The sequence below is a fragment of the Lynx canadensis genome, chromosome A2, assembly GCF_007474595.2.
Source record: "Lynx canadensis isolate LIC74 chromosome A2, mLynCan4.pri.v2, whole genome shotgun sequence".
NCBI lineage: Eukaryota > Metazoa > Chordata > Mammalia > Carnivora > Felidae > Lynx > Lynx canadensis.
In genome coordinates this window covers 129,436,900-129,458,917 of record NC_044304.2, presented here as the reverse complement: position 1 = coordinate 129,458,917, position 22,018 = coordinate 129,436,900, and the positions used below count along the sequence as shown (strand labels likewise).

Sequence of the window (22,018 nt, the reverse complement as noted above, 5' to 3'; positions counted from 1 at the left end):
CTGAAATTACAAATTTAAATGCAAATTTTAGTATTTGTTGGACACCATATATCGTATCCCTAAAGGAGGGCATATAATCCTTCGCTTGTTATTCTTCACACTTCCCAGGAGATGGGCAAATGGCCAAGGAAATTTAGACAAAGGGAAGTTCAATGACTTTCACAATGTAAATCTATAATAACTCTCATACCACTTCTACTTACATGAAAGTAGTATATTCAACAGCATAATGATTAAAATATAGATATAGATTTTGAGCAGTAATGGGATTAATGTTAGTAATAGCTTTTTTTTCATTTTGAATCTTTTGATTAGATTCATGAGTTTAATATTACATTAAAATTTATAGATATATTTGAAATAGTAATTCATAAGACTTTAATTATACAGATAGCTCACTTTGCATATTCTATTTTGCCTCATGATCTTAAAATATAGATTATTTTAAAACATAAAATTCTTTTCAAGCACCTCAAGAGCTTAAAAGTTGTTGGCATAAAATATTGTTTTACAGTGATAAGGATTGCTTTTCATATTATTTCATTGGCATTAATACCGCATCAGTGTGAGGTGGGGGAACTTGGCGATTAGTTCAGGTCTCACGCCTTTCTTGGGGCATTTCTTCTTAGGTAATGTCATATGATACCAACAGTTGTCATCTGCTAATAGACTTCCCACAAATCTGAACCAAAAACTCTAGGCACACTTTTTTTTTTTATCAGCTACAGAACTCCCTACACCCCAACTTTGGTTTTATGTCCTTCCTGATTTTTCCCTGTACAATTGCATGTACATTATCTCTCTCTAATTACAGATGTGAGGTCACAGTATGCATACTATTTTCTAGCTTCCATTTCAATCTATGCATTATGTTGATATTTTCACATCATTAAAAATTCTTTTATAATATTTTAATGACTGGTAAATATTTTATTATGCGGATGGACTATTAATCTACTCTTAGAATTTTTTTCTCTTTTTTTTTTTTTAATTTTTTTTTTCAACGTTTATTTATTTTTGGGACAGAGAGAGACAGAGCATGAACGGGGGAGGGGCAGAGAGAGAGGGAGACACAGAATCGGAAACAGGCTCTAGGCTCTGAGCCATCAGCCCAGAGCCCGACGCGGGGCTCGAACTCACGGACCGCGAGATCGTGACCTGGCTGAAGTCGGACGCTTAACCGACTGCGCCACCCAGGCGCCCCAGAATTTTTTTCTCTTTTTAAAAATAGATAACATCCATACTGCTAAAATTTTGCATATGTTCATAATTGTTTCATTAGGGTTAATTCCTAAAACTACAATTGTCATGTTGAAAAGAATATAAAATCTTGTCACTGTTTTATGGAAATGCATGATTACATTACCATATGTTTTATACATAGAGTACCCATGTCCCTAGACCCTCAACAACAAACTGTATTACTAGCATTACAATTGTTGTTGTTGTTGTTATCATTATTATTTGTTTGTCAGTGTAATAGGAAAATGGCATTCCATTGTTCTAATATGCAATTCTTTGGTGATCACAGAGGCTGAATATCATTTTATACATTTCTGGTTATCTAAAACAAAGAGACAAAGGAGGGGAATTTCCTAAATGTCTGTAAGTGGTCCTGCACAATTTATTCAGTTTCACTGTTCCAAGAACCCTCACTCTAGCTGCACACAGATGACAGTAAAATTATAGAGATGTAACAGTTAGTCAGTTCAGTGAAAGGGACAGTTCAGTCAAAAACTCTGACCAAATTTCCTTTTAAAATAAAGAATACTTATAATTTAGTGAAAAACGTGAGACTAATTTTCACAAGTAGATGCAAATGATTTAGATGATTTCATTTTCTCAGCAACATATAATGTGAAATATAAATCTTATTGAAACTGCATATTTGCTTTGATGAAGTGTTACATTTTGAATATATTTAATCTTTTCAGTTTTGTGCATTTACCTTCCTTTTTCAAAAGCAACTCAATTCAAAATGTGACTTGAATTGAAAATATTTTTATCTGTCTTTGATTTCCAAAATCATATTACATGATCATTTATGTGATATGAGATGTTCCTTGAAATGTGTCTGTTAAAAGACTTAAAACATTATTGGCAGGAAATTGGCCTTAGTAAGACTGAGTTAGCCCTTGCTGTGTAACAAATTTTCCCAACATCTAGAAGCTTAAAAGAACAAATGTTTATTATCTCACACATTTTCTGAGTATCACGAAGGCAAAGGCAGCTTAGGTGGGTGGCCTGGCTCACGGTCTCTCAGGAGATGGTAGTGACACTGTTGGCCAGAGCTGTAGTCTCTGAGCACTTGACTAGGCTTGAAGGTTCTACTGCTACGCTCACTCACATGGTCGGCAGACATTTCCTCAACACATGAGTCTCTCCATAGGGCTACTCAGGGCAGACATGGCTTTCTGCAGAGTGAGATTCTAGGGATAGAGTGGGATGTCAATACCCTTGTTTTAGCGCTCCAAATTACAGAGTTTTCAAATGACTAAACCTGAATGCAGTTTAAAAGACTCTTCTGATCTTTTTAAACACCTCTCATCTTCTTCGTTTTCTTGTGGATTTAACTAAAATTCCATTGTTTATTTTAAATGAAATAAAGAAACTTTAAGTATGTGATTTTAAAGAAACATCTAATTTTCTTTATATATGAATCCTCTCTCTTGCAAGTACTTAGCTTTAATACTAAAATTCTTATCCTTCTCTACTTTTTATTTTAATAAACTGTCATCATGGCTTCTCCTCCAAAGGTTTAAAATGAGAATTACTTCAATAGTAGCTTTATATCACTTTGGGGACCTAAGTAGGACTGAGGCCACGTCATGGGTGCAAAGGATTCTGTAATGATTTTAATATAGCTTATTTTGTTGCAGAATTTCTTTTCATTTCCTTAAAACAATAGAGACATAACTGATTGTATAATCTTATTTTATTCTAGGTCCCCTAAAAACCCAGAACAGAAGATCATTAAAAGAGTGATTGCTCTTGAAGGAGATATTGTCAAGTAAGTACTTACACTGAGTTCAAGTTATAAATTCTGGAATTTTGTCAAGTTTTAAGTCATGTTCCTTGGGAAGTACAACTCAGTTCAAAGAGGACCAGAGCTTTGGAGACATCCCAAATGAACTGGTACATTTTTAGCGAGCATCTCCAACTATTTCAGGATAGAAGGCACACAGAAACTTTTGATTACATTATCATCCTTTTTTGTTTTTTTTAATGTTTGTTTGTTTGTTTGTTTCATTGAGAGAGAGAGAAAGGAGGGGGCAGAAAGAGAGAGAGAGAGAGAGAGAGAGAGAGAGAGAGAGAGAATCCCAAGCAGGCTCCGCTCTATCACTGCAGAGCCTAATGCAGGACTGGAACCCATGAACTGTGAGATCATGACCTAAGCCTAAACCAAGAGTCAGAAGCTTAACTAACTGAGCCACCCAAGTGCCCCAATTATATTATTCTTTAAATGTGAGGCACAGGAGAAATAAATACTAATTCAATTTAATGTAGTCATGTTTTCTAAAATAACAACTAAATAATTATTTTTCAAATATTAAAATTAGCATGATTATTTTAGATTATGGTATCGAGGTTTATTTTAGAAAAATTCAAAAATGTTTTATTATTTTACAAGCATATACAGAAACTAGGTCAGAGCTTTCAGACTCATAGCAATGGTAGAAAACGAGAAAGGATATAAAACAAAAGCTTCTGAATCCATGACTAAAATAGTAGCTTTAGGAAATAACAATGTAGGGGCAATTTATCTGCATAGCTTAGTTGGTTGAGAGTCCAACTCTTGATTTCTGCTCACGTCAAGATCTCGCAGTTGGTGGGATTGAGCCCCGAGTCTGACTCTGTATTGATGGCATAGACCCTGCTTGGGTTTCTCTTTCTCCCTCTCTTTCTCTGCCCCTCCCTTTCTCTCTCTCATAAAATAAATAAATAATCTTAAAAAAAAGAAAATAACAATCTAACAATCAGGTATTTTAACAATCTGTAGTATTGTCTTATTTATTTTACTTGCTGATGAATCTAGAACAGCATTTGAGATTCAACAAGTAAGTATTGATGTGGCATGATGTGTCTCATTTTGATTGCTTACTTTTAAGTAAGTTTAGTCAGGTATATACAATGTAGGGGTCAAAATGCTCTGAAAATTATTTTCAGAAAGTTTCCTGATCCTGTTTTCCAATAATCTTAATCCTAAAGTAACTGTATTAAGCATTCCCCAGACCCTTTGTGGGGGTCAGTGAGATCAGAACTACTTTCCTAATAATACTAAGATGCTGTTTGCCTTTTTCATTCTTATTCTCTCTTGAGTATACAGTGGGGTTTTCCAGAGGCTGTGTGATGTGAGACATTGCTTCAGATTGCATGCAAGAGCAGATATGGGAATATGGTTGTCTTCTATTAAGCCAAACACGAAACGGATTGGCAAAAACATAAAAAATGCCACTGATTTCAACTCTGTTTATTTTGTTTTGGAAAATAATTATACTTTTCATTGAACATATTTGTTTTTATGTGTTAACATATAGGTTTGTTATTATTTTAGATTGAATCTATAACATTGTTTTTATTTATTTTTAATTTTTTTAATGTTTTTAATGTTTATTTAGTTTATCTTTTTTTAATATGAAATTTATTATCAAATTGGTTTCCTTACAATACCCAGTGCTCATTCCAACAGGTGCCTTCCTCAATGCCCATCACCCACTTTCCCCTCCCTCCCACCCCCCATCAACCCTCAGTTTATTCTCAATTTTTAAGAGTCTCTTATGGTTTGCCTCCCTCCCTAACTTTTTTTTTTCCTTCCCTTCCCCCATGGTCTTCTGTTAAGTTTTTCAGGATCCACATAAGAGTGGAAACATATGGTATCTGTCTTTCTCTGTTTGACTTATTTCACTTAGCGTAACATTCTCCAGTTCCATCCACATTGCTACAAATGGCCATATTTCATTCTTTCTCATTGCCAAGTAGTATTCCATTGTGTATATAAACCACAATTTCTTTGTCCATTCATCAGTTGATGGACATTTAGGCTCTTTCCATAATTTGGCTATTGTTGGAAGTGATGCTATAACATTGTTTTTAATTTGCCATTTTAATTCCTCATATGGTAAATATTGACAGAGTATATTTGCTAATATGGTAAATATTGACAAATGGTATCCACATAAACAACAGTTCTTTGAGATCCTCAATTATTTTTAAGAGTACAAATTATTTTTAGAGTATAAAGGACCAAACAATTTGAGAACTTGTTGATATAGGAATGAATGGGCAAAACTTTCATGTCATGAATTCCTGTTCATTGGTAGTCTGCACGGTATTAATGGAGATATTGAGGTATTGTTTGAATGCTTTACATTTATGAATATTTGTGTTTTCTTCAATATCTTTATTGATGTATAATTTATATACTGTATAAATCACCCATTTTAAATATAGTTTAATGTTTTATTATAAACATTATTGTATATAATATATATAATATATGTTATTATATATATATTATTATATATAAATATAGTGCAACCCTCACCACATCTAGTTTTTGAGAGCTTCCATTACCTTCAAAATTCCCTCCTCCCATTTGCACTTAACTGAAGCTACTCCAGTGCCAGTGGCCAATCCCAGACAACCATGGATCTGCTTTATGTCTCCATAGTTTGGCCTTTTCTAGAAATTTTATTTAGACAGTATTATACAATATGTAGTCTTTTATATCTGTGTTTTTTCCACCACATATCAGAATGGTTTTTTTTCTGTCTCCTCCAATGTGTGAATATCTGTAGTTTGTGCTTTTTTATTATTAAGTATATTCTATGTATGGACATCCCACATTTTGTTTGTGTACTTACAAGTTAATGAAGATTAGGATTTTTCCAGTTTGGGGATATTATAAGTAAAGATATGGACATTTGTGTCACTGTTATGGACATTTGTGTCTTTGGGTAGAAATATGTTTTTATTTCTACTGAGAAGTATTCACATATATCATTGTTAAAACACCTATATACCTAGGGATACTGGCTATTTTGGTGAAATATATGTTTAACTTTGGTAGCTACCAAACTGTTTTTGAAAGTGGCTATTGTATTTTATGTTCTACAGTCAGTGTAAAAAGGGTTGAGGTTCTTTGTACTCTTGTTAACACTTGGTACTATGAATATTTTTTTATTATAACCATCCTCGTGGATATAAAATAGAATCTTGTTGTGGTTTTGATTTGCATTTCCCTGAAGGCTACTGATGTTGAGCATGTTTCCATGTGCTTATGTGCCATTTATATATCTTCTTGAGTGAAGCGTCTGTTCAACGCATTTGCTTGTTTTGTACTGGTTATTTAATATTTTGAATTATAAGAAGTCCTTTGATTTTGAGACCTTAAATAGATTGGGCATTTTGGGGGGAGGATGAATGTGCATGTATAATAATGCGATTTTAGTTAGGTGTAAGTGTGTTAATATCAAAGAGTTTAGTTTTTGTTACCTGGAGGATTTGCATTTTCAATTTGCAGAATCTGAGGACTGTGTGTTTTTTTTTTTTATTTTGAAGAGGCTATCTAGCCTTCTGATATCTGGGAACTGGGAAGGGAAATAATTTGGAAAACCATTTGACATACATGCATAAATATACAAAATATTCTTTTAATATTTGGAAAACAGTGTGGATATGATGCAAATCCCATTTAAAGAATGAGTTAGCAAAGCTTGAAAACATTATGTTAAATGAAAGAAGCTGATCACAAGAGACCATATACAATTTAATTCTATTTATGGTGTATGAAATGTCCAGAATAGGCAAATTTATAGAGACAGAAAATAGAGGCATAAAGAAGGAGAATGAAAGATATGGGTATAGTAGGTTTTTGTGTTTTGTGTTTTGTTTTTGTTGGTTTGTTTGTTGGTTGGTTGGTAGGGGACATGAAAACATTCCAAGATAAATTGTGATAGTCTCACAGCTCTGTGAATATATTAAAAACAGTGAATGTACATTTTAAGTGAGTAAATTATGTGTTATATGAACTACATCTCAGTGAAGTTATTTAAATAAAAGAATTGGTCAACACAGGAAGCAAAAATTTTATCTATGTCAAATAATCTAACAAGATTAGGAATGCCAAGGGATTCATTTTATAGTATAATACAAAGAGAAGACAGTTTTAATTCAGATGTATCAATATTGATTAGAGCTGAAGAGTCAACGCAAGATTATAAAACTTGGTCAGACATAAAAATCTCTGTACAATTAGAAATCCTACAACAGACCTCCCTGAGAAAAAACCTGGCTTGTTCTTTCCTCAGTAAATGTAAATACTGTATTAGGTTCACAGAGGGGAGGCAGAGCTGGAGGGAGGATTATCGGCACAGGGTTGGGAGATGAAGAAAAGGGAGGTGGGATGTAAGAGATTTATACCTTTTCCCCCCACTGATGCAACCCATGTGCAAAGTCTGGCTTCTTTGTTCTAATCCTGAAAATTAACTCTTTGGACATATGTCCCTTTCTGTCCCCCTTCACTACACCTCTACCATGAACCCATGAATAGCATACAGAATGGAAGTGTCAAGGCTCAAGACTTTCCTAGTATGTAGCCTCTAAAAACTATTTGATAATTGATTAGAGAAAATAATTTTTGTATTTGGTGTTTTAAAAGAAAATTTAAAATTTTATTCCTCTGAAATATTGGTATGTAAGAATTATAGTCTTCCTGGGTTTTAAATTAATAGTTGAAAATATTCCTGGGGCGCCAGGGTGGCTTAGTCAATTGAGCGTCTGACTTCAGCTCAGGTCATGGTCTCACCGTTGGTGAGTTCGAGCCCCACATCAGGCTCTGCGCAGACAGTGCAGAGCCTGCTTGGGATTCTGTGTCTCCTTCTGTGTCTCCACCCCTCCCCTGTACTCTCTCTCTCTCTGAAAATAAATAAATAAACTTAAAAATTATTAAAAAATAATGGAATAATTCCTATAATATATTTCTAACAGCATTTATAAATATTAACAGGTATTTAAGTATAATAAAGTATTATTTACTATTAGGCTTACCTTTTTTTCTCTATGACACATTTTTTCAATGCCAAAACATATACAAAAAATTTTTTAAATTTGCTTTCTGTCTACCACTAGAAATCATTTGTCTATTGGTGTCCTAACATGTAGAAGACAGGGTGCTTTGATCTGTAATGTGGACTTTCCATTCCCACTTTTAACTTGGATAATGCTTGATTTCTTAGTAGGCAAGCTAAACATAAATGCACATCACCAAATTCTTTCTATTTTTTTTTGGAAAAAACTTGATATATCATAAAATGATCAAAGAAAAAAGTTTTGACTGATTACAACTCAAGTTACCCTTATTGTGGGTTTTGTAGTATTTTTATTGTGAATTACACGTAATTAGAGGGTAGAGAGGAAACGATTATCTTTTCAGAGCTAAGCACTTCAAAGTCTTAATTTAATCCTCAATTTAATGTTCTGTTAGTTATAAAAAAAAACAGATATGTAGTAAAGTATAGTTTAAAGAGCACTTTTTTTATTAAGGTAATTCAGCAGATGATTGAATTATGTTCTGTTTCTACCTGGGGAAGGAAGGGTGTTAGAAGCCAGGGATCAGCCTAGCCTCACTGAAGAATCGGAACGGGAGTTCAGCAGGACTACTGGTTTCTGTTCATTTGTACCCTCTGTCTGCTGGCGTGTTACTTTTGCCCATCTTGTTGGGTTCCAGTTGGCTTCTGCCCCATTGCTAACTGCTGACTTCCTTGGGTTTGCCTCTTGTTTAAACTACCTGAGAGAATAGGAGTGTGTCCCTTTGAGGTGTAGATCTAGGATATGCCCACCTGACAGGCCACTGGTCGGCCAATAAACCAGCTGCCTTTGGGGTAGGCACCCTTCCTTGGTCTGGCCAGTGTGGCTGTGTTGGCCAGTTGCCTAGTACAGACCCTGCGGCTATAAGGGACCCCTTGGAAGGGGCTCGCAGGTATGGCATATAGTGTGAGGCCTCCCAAATTGGATCACTGTGATTAGCATTCACTTTGCTCAAAATTACCCTTTGAAACCTCATGTTCAAGAAAACTATAATCTCTTCTCCTTGGTAGTTGTTTTGACATTACTCTCTGGGGAAGATTTACCTACTCACTTATTTACTTACTTATTTAAATTACAGAAATAACACAAATTTGAAAAATTCAAAATGCTATAATGAACATCCTTGCACACATACTTTTTTGGACATGTGTGTGTTTATTGTTGTAAAACAGAGAGCTAGAAGTAGAAATACTGGGTCAACATCTGTTGCTGTTGTTGTTGTTGTTATTTTTAGTTCTAATATACAGCTAAATTTCCCTCCTAAGAGTTTCACACTCTTACCAATATGTTTATACTCTTACCAACAATACATGAAATATGATTTTCAGAAAAAATTGATTTAAAGATCATATGCAATGGGGAAATTGTGGACTTCAGATTCAGAAGTCAAAACATTTCCACACAAATTGTGAAATTAGTTTAGATGATTGGGTTACGTTTGTTTTAATCAGTTCTATAGACCTTAGAAACATTCATTTAATGAGCACTGGTCTAGCCACTAGAGAGACACAATTGAATAGAAGAGACAAAGTCCCTGCCCTCATGGAGGTTACATTCTAGTGGTTAGAAGCAGATAATCATTGGGGCGCCTGGGTGGCGCAGTCGGTTAAGCGTCCGACTTCAGCCAGGTCACGATCTCACGGTCCGTGAGTTCAAGCCCCGCGTCAGGCTCTGGGCTGATGGTTCGGAGCCTGGAGCCTGTTTCCGATTCTGTGTCTCCCTCTCTCTCTGCCCCTCCCCCGTTCATGCTCTGTCTCTCTCTGTCCCAAAAATAAATAAAAAACGTTGAAAAAAAAATTAAAAAAAAAGAAGCAGATAATCATCAAATACATAACACATAATGCAATGCCATGAGCTCAAAGTACTAAAGAAAAATAAAGTAGGAAAAAAAGTATAGAGCAGGGGTCTGGAACTGCTACTTTAGGTAGGATGTTCATAGTCAACCTCTCTAATGAGAAGATATTTGAGCAAACTTCTAAATTAAGGGAAAAAGGAAGAGAGCCATGTTAGTATCTAGGACAAAGGAAGTTCAGACCAAAGAAATAACAAATGTAATCCTGAAATGTATATGCATAAAGTGAGTTTAAGGAATTGCAAGAAGCCAGCATATCAGACCCTACTGAATGAGGTAAACTGAGGTAGGAGACTAGGAGTAAGAGGTTTGCAGAGCTTTGTGGCTCATAGGAAGGATGTTGGATTTTATTGTAGTAAGATGGCAGGCCTGTGGAATGTTATGAACCATGACTGATAAGATATGATTGGCATTTTTAAAGGATCATTTTATCTGCTGTATGGAGGAAAGACTAAAGGGAGACAGTCTGACCCAAGTAACGGGTCCAAGTATTTCTCTCTTGAGGAAATAATATGTAGCTTCCTCTAAAAGTAGTTAAGTATCCTTGTTTATGACATGAATGGTGACTACTTTGATATTTTCAGAGTGACTCATTTAAGTAGTCACATTATTTGTAATCACAGTCATTATGATTATATTGACAAGGCAAAAGTACAGTTGAAGTATTTGTTCAGCGAATTCAGCCAAATACTTCTAAGACCATAAAAGAGGTGACTTGGCAAGTCTGAACTTTCTGTCAGGATGTCCACATTAATTAACATCACAAAGCAGTTTCTCGATTGTGTGGATAACTTAGCTAGGAATGTAGTCATTTTCATGTTAACCCAAATGCGCCTACTTATCTATAACAAAAACAGTAAAAAGCTGATGAAAGTAATATTTAGACAAGGCCATTAGTTCCACCAAAATATTTTTCATAGTTATTTGCTTTTTCTTATTAATTTGTTATGACTCACATAGAAGGACTGTTTTAGAAAAAGATAAAATGAATAGAAAGCACCAAACTGCAGGAAGTCAATGTGAATCAACCACAATTGAAATTTGTAAGGCATCAACATTTTTTGTTGGGCACTTGTATTTCTGTTTCACAGATTTTCTCAGCCCTGTCAGAAACGAAGTCTATTATCATTTCTCTTCTTACCTACTGAAATACAGTTTACGACACTTGGAATCTGGGATTCTGTGTAGTTAGCAACCTCAGTGAAGTGAGTCACCAGTGAAGAGGGTAACCGTATAATTTATCACCTAAAGAAGGACACATTTGGGAGTGAAAGGGGATGGTTACTGTGTTGGATCAATCAGCATAATGTGGTGGCCAAGACTGACTGGAACAAATGGTCACCCTGCCAATGAAATAGAAGCTACTTTATCATTCATTCACTTTACATAATTTGATTTCCTTTAGTCTGTGGCTCTCCTTGTTCAGGAGGAGTCCAAGAAGTGTTCATAGAAAACAGAGTCACTTCACTTCCTGTCCAGGGAGGCCTTAGGTCAGGCAGGATCAATGGTGTTGTGGAAAAGCACATCCTGCTCACAACACAGGCATTTCCATGCTAGAAAGTACAGTGCAAGACTTTCTGTAATAATTATTGATATTGCAAAATATTCTGAGGTAGAGAGGCATGAGACTTCTCTCACTGCAAAATATTTAAGTGATAATTCCTCTTCAAGTCTAGAGACTCTATTGTAAAGTGTCAAAACACCCTAATTTATTAAAAATAACTTCCTGGTATTAGGAAAAAAATTCAATTGAATCACTAGAAATTAAACATTTTAAAGCTTGTTGATTTTAAATGTGCTGTTGAAGATACGGAAATCAATACCAGCCTATCACAGATGGTTGAATCATATTATGTTCCAGGAAATGATGAAGCTTTATAGGAAGAAAAACAGAACTAAATTGAGTTTTCTCCAGTAAAACTAAAAATCATGCTTGTTTAATAACTTTTTTTCTTTTCTTTTTCTTTCTTTTTTCTTTTTTCTTTTTTTTTTTTTTTTGTGCAGTAGCTCTGAATAATAGAAGCCTAATATGTCTCTGTAGCAGTCTTTGAAGACCTTGCATTGATTTATGACACTTTGGGCAGATTAGGAATTAGGACTGCATTCTGTCCTAAAAGCAAGGACAGAATGAAAAAGAAATTTGGAAAGAAACTTATGTCCAGGATCCTGATAAAGATTGCTAAATAGAATGTTTTAGAGCATGGAAGCCAGTGGTTTTATTTTATAGTTCCCACCACCCGGGTTGGTGGTGGCTTGTGAACACAGGAGGATATTTATACACTGGGCCTTAGCTGTTAGCAACCTGAACAGAAGGCTTTCACAAATTTCTGAGGCTCATAAGCCTGGTTTAGTTTGAATTCTGAATTTTCCCAAATCAAAATGGCATGGCACATTTGTATTTAGTACTTAGGGTCCGAACAACACTATTACTTAATAGATAAGGCCTTGGGCATGAAATTAAGTGTCCCAGGGTCTGTCCAATAAGGGTTAGTTACCGCTAAATTAGAAGCTTTTGTGAAAAACCATCAGTTTCACTCTCATGTCAACCTGAGAAATTATTAATATCTTCTGGACATTCCTTCCTTCTTCTTGAAAGAATGATAATTCTTCTTTACTGCAGAATTATAGATTTGTAGGTAACCCATGACATTGTGGAAATTTTCTCTCTTTTATGTAATTACAGGTAATTATTTATCATGCTGCTGCTGCATCAGTGAATAAAAATGGAATGGCTAATAAAACTATATGCATTAGCAATAGGTATTTCTTCCTCACCATCAAAAAATAGCCACTTTAATTTTATATGTAAAAATGTTGATCTTGATTTTTAAAGTCAAAATTATTTCTGTAATCAATTGAGCAGTGTAGGGAGGTTTCCAGAGGCATTTCCCCAAACATAGTGTACACGCTTTCATGTAGGAGGATGCAACGGTTGCCGGAAGTCACTAGACTATTTAGATTGAATTACTTTTTCTCATAATCGTGACAGCTAGTATAGTGTGTGATTCTCTCCCTGCCCCCATAAGTGGTTTCTTTGGTTTCATTTTCTACCTTAGGCTACCCGTCTCTTGAATAGGATTCTTCCTTAGATATGAACATTCTCACTGTTTATTCTTTCAGGCATAGTCATGTATCATTCATTGTGGTGTAAAGGTTAAGAGCACAAACTATAAATTCAGACTTCCTTGATTTGTATCCCAGCTTTGCTGCTTCTTATGTTACTTTGCCAAATTATTTAATTTTCTAAACTTAACTTTCCTTACCTGTAAAGTGGAAATTATAATAGTACATACTCCATAGAGTTTTCTTCAGGATTACATAACGTAATGGATGTAATTTGGTTAGCACGGTGCTTGGCACATAAGGATGTATTCAGTAATTAGATATTCTTAGTAGTAGTCCTGATTTACTCATTATTTATTGAGTGCCTTGGGTATTTACTAGGTGATAATCGTTGTCTGAGATTCTGAGGTTAGAAGTATTAAACACTGTAGATAGTTGTTGCCTTCCCGAAGCTTATGCTCTGGTAGAAAGACAACAAAATACAGAAATACAATGTAACAAGAGAATTGCCACCAAGAAAATGTCCTAAGGCTGCCTGCCGGAGCCTCCCTGGAGGGAAACTATCTGGTTTACCTCGGGAGCTGAGCTGTGTTGTGTTCACCTTTCTGGTTAAAGTTTGAGATGAAAAGGAGACTTATAGTCTCCTCCTTAACTGCGAAAGTAATACAGGCTTAGTATAATTTAGAAAATTGAAACAATACTGGAGCATATGGGGTAAAAAGAAAAAGTCCTTTTTTCTAGTACTCCTAATCACGCTTCCAGAGGTATATATGGTGTTGTGTATATCCTAGTAGCAGATTGAAAAGATTAGAAAAAATATTTATGTAATAGCATTTTGCCTTGAATATTCCATAAAGAAAAAATATATACTTCAGATATATCTATAAGAATTTACATTTCCCAATATGTGTATTACACAGATATACTGATGTTATGGTAATAATATACTCCTATGTCTCTACTAGGTAGGTATTTGGAAACGTGGCAACTCCAGAACTGCTTATCTATTAAGCCCTAAATTATAAACAACAGCCCTAGGAGTAGCCCACACAAAAGTACTATGAGCATATTATTGGGTAACAATAATTGGTGACCTAGACAAAACCATTTATTTTTTTTTTATTTTATTTTTTTTTCATTATATGAAGTTTATTGTCAAATTGGTTTCCATACAACACCCAGTGCTCATCCCAAAAGGTGCCCTCCTCAATACCCATCACCCACCCTCCCCTCCCTCCCACCCCCCATCAACCCTCAGTTTGTTCTCAGTTTTTAAGAGTCTCTTATGCTTTGGCTCTCTCCCACTCTAACCTCTTTTTTTTTTTCTTCCCCTCCCCCATGGGTTTCTGTTAAGTTTCTCAGGATCCACATAAGAGTGAAAACATATGGTATCTGTCTTTCTCTGTATGGCTTATTTCACTTAGCATAACACTCTCCAGTTCTATCCATGTTGCTACAAAGGGCCATATTTCATTCTTTCTCATTGCCCTGCAGTACACCATTGTGTATATAAACCACAATTTCTTTATGCATTCATCAGTTGATGGACATTTAGGCTCTTTCCATAATTTGGCTATTGTTGAGAGTGCTGCTATAAACATTGGGGTACAAGTGCCCCTATGCATCAGTACTCCTGTATCCCTTGGGTAAATTCCTAGCAGTGCTATTGCTGGGTCATAGGGTAGTAGACAAAACCACTTATAGAAAATTACTGGTAAGAAAAGGAAAATGAGGGGCGCCTGGGTGGCTCGGTTGGTTCAGCATCAGACCCTTGGTTTTGGCTCAAGTCATGATCTCACGGTTGGGCCCCACATCAAACTCCATGCTGACAGCATGGGGCCTGCAAAGGATTCTCTCTCTCTTCCTCTCTCTCTGCCTCATCCCTCCCCTCTCAAAATAAATACACTTAAAAAAAGAACATAAAAATTAATATTCAATGATATCCTCATTATTTAATATTCGTCATATTAAACTCACTGTATCTAAAAGGAAGTATTAGGAACGTCGTGTTCTCTCTGGGCTGTCCATGGGCTGAAATACCTGTGGTGCTTCAGGTAGCAAACCCATTGGCTGAACTTAAGTAAGGAAAGTTTTCTGCAACTAGGAGCCTAGCAGGATGCTCTGATCTGGCTCCATCCTTGTCAACATCTCCTTGTTGCTCTCCAAAATATAGTAGCCCGTTTCTAACCTTGAAGCTTTTCACTAAGCTCCTTTTCTCTCTTTTCAGGCTGGCTTTGGGGACTGCAGTTCTGCCATGATCCTCCTTCACCTCCCCCAGTACAGACAGATTATGTGAAGTGTTTTTGTGGAGTCTGGTGTTTCCTAGAAGGAAGCACGTCACACGGGGGGCCGGCTAGTGTATTAGTTTTATCAGCCTCTTCACTTCTGGCTTAATTACAATTCTTAGGAGTAGACCTTTCTGAAGTTGTGAACGCCAAGTAAAAATATAGAAAAATGCTAACTTTTGTACATTCCTTGCAACTAAATATTGATTTTTATTTTTTTCTCTGCTCACAGTAATGTAAGTCTGTCAAATATTTTGAAAAGGCATATAAGTACAATTATCTTACTAGGAAGCTAAAAAGATTGTCTTAAAATACCTTTTTAACTAAGCTTAAGATGCATGCCAGAAAGACTTAAGAATATTTCATCCTGAATAATTCCTTAATAATTAAGGAACAGATAGGTCTTCTATTTGTGTGCAGTTTCAGTTAACCTTGTTTAAACTTAACATTGACCCCTGTTTCTCTTTTAAAATGTTTGGAGAAAGAATTTCATGCAGAGAGCAGATGTGTTTAAGGTATTAACTTAATTAGTTATGGATGCTATTAAGTTTTTGTAACTTTTTTGTTTGTATAAAACCTTTTTTTAGATGTCTTAGAGCAATGAAGGGTAGCATGATAGAGTAGAAAGAATTTTACAGTTGAAGTAAGATGATAAATTCAATTCCAGCTCTGTTCCTTACAAGCTGTGTGACCTTGGAAAAGTTTTTGACCTCTCTGATTTTTTTTTGTTATCTATTTTCAGAGTTATTTTGAAGAACAAATACCTCCCAATACTTTGTAAACTTCAACACACTACTAAAATTTAATGTATTATGAACTTATTTTCTGTTTGGCTTCCCCAGAGCTGAAAAGAATGCCTTGCCCATTTGCCCATTTTAGATGATCGACTTTTTTTTTTTTTTTTGCCACTGTTGAAAAAATTTTTATTGTACTGGTAGGTCAAGATATGGCTCCATATTTTATAAATTCTGAAGTTGGAAGAAAACCACTTTTACAACTTCCCATGCAAGAACTCAAATGCTGGCTACTATATCTTTGGGATCTTGAACTGGTTCCTCATGCACAGTCTGTAGCAGGTGTCAATATGCTTTTTCTGTAAACATCCAGATCGTAAATATTTTTCGTTTTGCAGGCTATACTGTCTCTGACAAAACTACTCCATTCTGATACTGCAGGGTGAAAGCAACTATAAAGGATACATAAAATGAATGTTCCAATAAAACGTTAATTACAGAGACAGATATGGGACTAGATTTGGTCCCTGAGCCATAGTTTGCTAATCCTGGTCTATATTATCTACTTTTATTCCTTTAACCTTAGAAATAAGTAGAAAATACTAAACATTTCTAGTCCTGGACAGTAGTTTATTTATTTATTTATTTATTTATTTATTTATTTATTTATTTATGTTTTTTAATGTTTATTTATTTTTGAGAGAGAGAGACAGAGTGCAAGCAGGGGAGGGGCAGAGAGAGAGAGAGGGAGACAGAATCTGAAGCAGGCTCCAGGCTCTGAGCTGTCAGCACAAACTCTGATTCAGGGCTCAAACTCACAAACAGGAAAATCATGACCTGAGACAAAGTCAGATGCTCAACTGACTGAGCCACCCAGGCACCCCACCCCTGGCCAGTAGTTTAAATAGTAGGGAAGAATTAGCCTAAAAGCTATGGGTTCTTTGGCTCTAGGTTGGTTGAGGCAGAGGACAGGAGGAAAGAAAATCCTGAGCTTTGCTACTCTAAGTGAGGTTTTTGCTACACTGCTAGAAGCCACATGGGTGCACCTGGACAGTAAAGATATTTGTCTCGAGCTGGGTGGGGAAGAGCTATTAAACTGTAAGAACACTGCAGAGAGTATCTTCACTGGCAAGCAGCCACAGTGCTCATAAAAGTGTAGAATAAATTTCATTGCCCAAATAGTTTCTTCCTAATACAAAAGGAATAGCCCTGCAGAGGGGAAAATTCTGTATCAGAGTACTACCACAGGCTATTTAAGCTCCTCTTACAAGCCCAGCATTAGAACTCCAATTATCTTCTGGCTGTTATTTTAGCTCAATCTGCCTGTGCTGGACTTAACTGATAGTGAAGAGAGGAAGGAGCTAATAATCTAGGGGATCCTTTTTTTAAAGTAATTTGTTTTAGTTCCCCCATTTACTCAGTGTGTTATGGAAAATGTTCAAATGTTACCTAATTTATTATGAGGGATACCTATATACAAATAAGAGCATCTTAGTTTGGCGAAAGCAGTAATCATTCCCATTTTTTAAATGTTGATTTTGAAACTAAAGCCTATGTTTGTAGTTTTGTGAGGTTGGAACATTTGTAACATTTGTAACATTGGAACCATTGTTCGTAACATTGAAACCATTAATCTGAGTGGTTCACAGTAGCAGAACTAATAAGATTTTGAAATTGATCATCTTGGTAGTTGCAACTCAAATGAGAATTTGAGTGAAAATAATTAAATTTTTGTTCGTTATTAGGGGAGTTGACAGTCGTTGATATTTTCTTTCAGAAGAGTCAATTGCATGATGAAAGTTGTATATTTGGGGTATGATAAATAACAAGTCATTAACTTTGGGCTTCTGCAACTGGCCACCTGGGAACCAAGGAGATTTTCTCCTTTGCTTATTACAAAAATAAATTCTACTCCCTGACCATTATGCGATACCTAGTTTTAATATGCAGCCCGGAGCAGCTACACCTCAAGGTGTATCGATGCTTCCCAGGAACATTTCTGCAGTTTGGATTCCAGTTTTACATACATCAAAAAGTAAATGACTATTTAATCTCTGACTATAACATGAAGAGGAGCAAGTAATACATACTGGAATGGAGTTTAGTAGGATGGAAAGCCAAACTGAAAGATTTTCTATTTGAGATGAAAGTATAATAAGCAGTAAGCTTTATAAAAAGCAAGGAGTCTGATAATAGAAAAGGAAATGAATGAACAGATTAGAATTTCCTATGTGTATGGGAAAGTAAGGTGACCCTTAATGGATTTCTGGGGCTGTCTTTGGGGGATTATGTAAATCAAACCTGAATTCTAAGTCTAATATGGCTATCATTAAAATCAAGAGAATGCTTACGGCATGATGGAAATTGAAGTGACTTCTAACTGTATGTATCTGAGCTCTCCTATTCTCACATGACTTTTTAAAAAATAATGATTTGTTAAAATTAAAATTTGCAACATCCTTACCAATGAAGTGAAGGAAATCAAAGAGGATATGCATAGGAAACATATCAAAGTTCCACTTTTCACATGTCTGGCAATGTCTGAAAACAGGACTGAGTATCGAGCAAGCAATGAGTGTTAACATCGTTTTCGTCTTTGCTAATCCAAAAGGTAAAAACGTGTTTCTCATTGTTTTTGTTTATATTATTTTCATTGCTAATAAGAATGAATATGTTATACACTTATTAATCTTTTACTTCCTTCTCTAAGAACTATTTCAGAATTGCCCATTTTCAAATGATGTTAAATGTTTTCTTGTGAGTTTGAATATATTATGTGCGTTAATCTTCTGTCCATATTTAGATCAGATGTATTTCTAGTTTGTGAATTGCCTTTTAGTTGTATTCATCTCATAGATTACTTTAGGAAATATTTTTTTTAAGCCATTTATTTTTGATGGTTAAAAGTCCGTGAGGTAGAACTTTAGAAATTGAATTCTTTGATATAACGTTTATACATTTGTCTGCTGTGAGTTAACGCTATTAGTGTGTTAATGTTAATCTATGAGTTTTACAAAAAAGAGAAAGGAGACTCCACCAAAAGTTTGTAGCATATTTTTCTCAATATTTTAAGTTATAAAAATATAGTAAAACTTTAGTGTAGAAGACCACATAGATATCTAAATATGTTCTGTAAGCCACGTAGCTACCGTATGGAGGGCAGCATTGTCCTAGTAGCTTGTTTCTCAAAGTTGATCTCCAGACTGTAGCATCTTCATCACCAAGGAACTTGTTAGAGACACAGATTCTTGATTCCCACTTCCCCATGCTGAATCAGAAACCCGGAGGCTGGAGCCAGCATTCTATGTTTCAGTAAGCCTAGCAGGTGACTCCGATGCATGGTGAAATTTGAGAAAACGTTCTAGTATTAGGTGTCTCACTAACGATCTGTTTTAACTTGATCCTGGTCAAGTTCAGATCCTGGTCTACTTAGCCTGTTCAGATCCTGGTCTACTTAGGCATAAAATGATGCTATCTTCAAATCGGCTCCATTGCCACCCTGCCTCAACGTAAACTTGCATTGCTGGGATTTGGGTTCAGAATTATGGGTAGGAAAAAGCACAGTTGTGTTGTGTTTCCCGGTTCCCTTTGCAACTTTAATGAACTGTCAGATCCTGACTGCCACCCAATCTTTTTTATCCTTTAAGAGTTCACTCTCACTGTCTTCATAATCTCTGCCCTCCCTGTGATCTCATGCTTTTAGGAAAAAGGAAAGCATCTCACAGTAGATTTGAAGACCCTTGGACTAAATGATTTGGAATATGTTTTTCAGCTCTTAAATTCTATGTTATTTATTCTGTAGAAAAGAGGGAGGCAGTCCACAAATTTTTATAGAAAGATTAGCACCAGGAAAAATACTTTCTCATGCCGGGGTAGAAGGGTGGATCTGGTCACGGGTTCACTCCCTAGGGCTGCTGCTTTTCCATGAGGCATCTTAGACATTGGTCTTGAAAGTCTCCCCAAAGGAGAAATTCAAGAGGCAAGCAAGGGAGGACTTTATCTAACATTGGCCAAGAAGACAGGTTACCAGGCCTTCATGACTTCTTCCTTGGATTACTGTGTCTGTCTCCTAACTGATTTCCCTCTCATATCCTTGCCAATCCATCCTCCACACTCCCACAAGAATGTTTGTTTATGCCTTCCACATTCATGAGCCTGGTAATAAAGATCTCTTATGATCTGGCCCTGTGTCTCTCCAGCTGTATTCTCCCCACTACATTCTAGCCACACTGATAGTTTGTAGTTTCTTGGCAGTTATGCATCTTTTCAAATACCTTTGCCTTTACCTGAAGCCCCCTTACTTTTGCCCTGTTCCTTTGTTTTGTTTTTGCCTGACTAACTCTCTCTCAGCAATTCCATTGCTAGGAATTTATCTGGTAGCTAGACCTACACACGAGGGCAAAGGAGTGTGTACAAGGGAGTTACTTGCAGGGTCGTTTATAATAGCAAAAGATTGAAACCTTCTAGATGTGCATCTACACAGTTAAGGACATTGTAATGCATTCATAAGAGAGAGACTCAGGAATAGTTAAGAAAAGATCTATATGTGCGCGCGCACACACACACACACACACACACACACACACACACACACCAGTAAACTATCAGATATTGCATCCTGAATACCACTTCCACACCAGTCATTTTTCTAGGACTTCACACTCAACTTTCTTTGTAGTATAAACTAGTCAGTAGGTACTAGCAAATGTGGAACTTCCACCATTAGAGAAGGGAACTAGAGGGCTGGAAGGGCAGGAGTGTGAGGGGAATTTTACTGTGTAGCCTTTAGAATTACTGGATTTTACCTTGAACATCTCTCTCTCTCTTTCTCTCTCTCTCTCTCTCACACACACACATATTATGGATATAGATATACACATACGTATGTACACACATGTGTAGATACGTGTGTAGGACAGAGATTCTGTTCTGGCAGCCCTTTTTAAAACCCTCTGTGATTGGGACTACATCCCTTTGGACTCCTGTTGAATACTAGCTTCCTCTTGCATAACATTGACCACTCACTGTGGGCGGCCTTTCCTTTCATCTTCCTCCTCTACCCACTCTTCTTACACCCATGTGACTGTGTGGGTGTGCGTGCACACACACGCACGAACACACACACACACACACACACACACACACACACAGTGCTAGAGCTATATTGTTCCAGTTTTAAAAGTGCTTCCGTACTTCTCTGTGTTCATGTTTTATCCTGTGTGTGGCAGACACCTTTCCCTCCCCCCATCTAACAAAATCCTGTATCCTCACCCTGACAGAAATGATTGTCCTCTTCTCTGTTTCCACAGTACTGTATTGATCCTACTGGTATAAAATGCATCTAATTGTATTAGAGTCAGTCGTATATGCATCCTTCTGCCGGTGTGCAATTTGAATCAAGGGCAGAGGCTCCCTTCTGGATCCCGGCATCTAGCGCAGTCCCGTCTTGCGAAATTGAGCATATTGAAGGTGTGCTCAATAAGTATTTGTCAAATTAAATGACTGCAGGAAGCTCTGTGCAATATTTATAAAACATCACTCCTGAATATCACTCTCTGAAGTGATTCTGTTTATGCTGGAAATATTTCAACTTAGTCCAATTAGTATCAGTCCCAACTCCTTATCTTTAAAAATGTAAACTCTCTAATTTGCTGAACGTTTTCATGTTGCTGAAGGTTAAGGAAAGCAAGTGGTAAAGAACATGAGTCTCAGCCATCTGTTTTTCTTTGCTCTCTCCAGCAGCATACATGCTGCAGGGATTGTCCCTGAATAGCAAGGGGGATGAGAACACACTCGTTTATTGTTGAGAAGGCATAAATGGGCCCTGCGTCAGTCAGTTTAGGCTAACTTATTCCATGGTAACAAATGACCCCCAAATCTCAACGGTTCTTTGCAGTAGAGGCTTGTTCCTCACGCTGTTACATGTTTACCACAGCTTGTATGAGTCGCTGCTCCATGTTTTCTTCCCTCGGGGATTCAGGATGACAGGGCATTAA

General features: G+C 36.3%; 1 protein-coding gene across 1 annotated transcript in view; it reads left to right on the top strand.

Annotated features, from left to right (window-relative positions):
- The window catches only part of IMMP2L (inner mitochondrial membrane peptidase subunit 2), an 885,960-nt gene that overhangs the window by 605,289 nt on the left and 258,653 nt on the right, over positions 1 to 22,018 (top strand). The window contains 1 exon segment of the mRNA XM_030308243.1: positions 2,945 to 3,010. Within this exon segment, the coding sequence (XP_030164103.1) occupies positions 2,945 to 3,010 (66 nt within the window).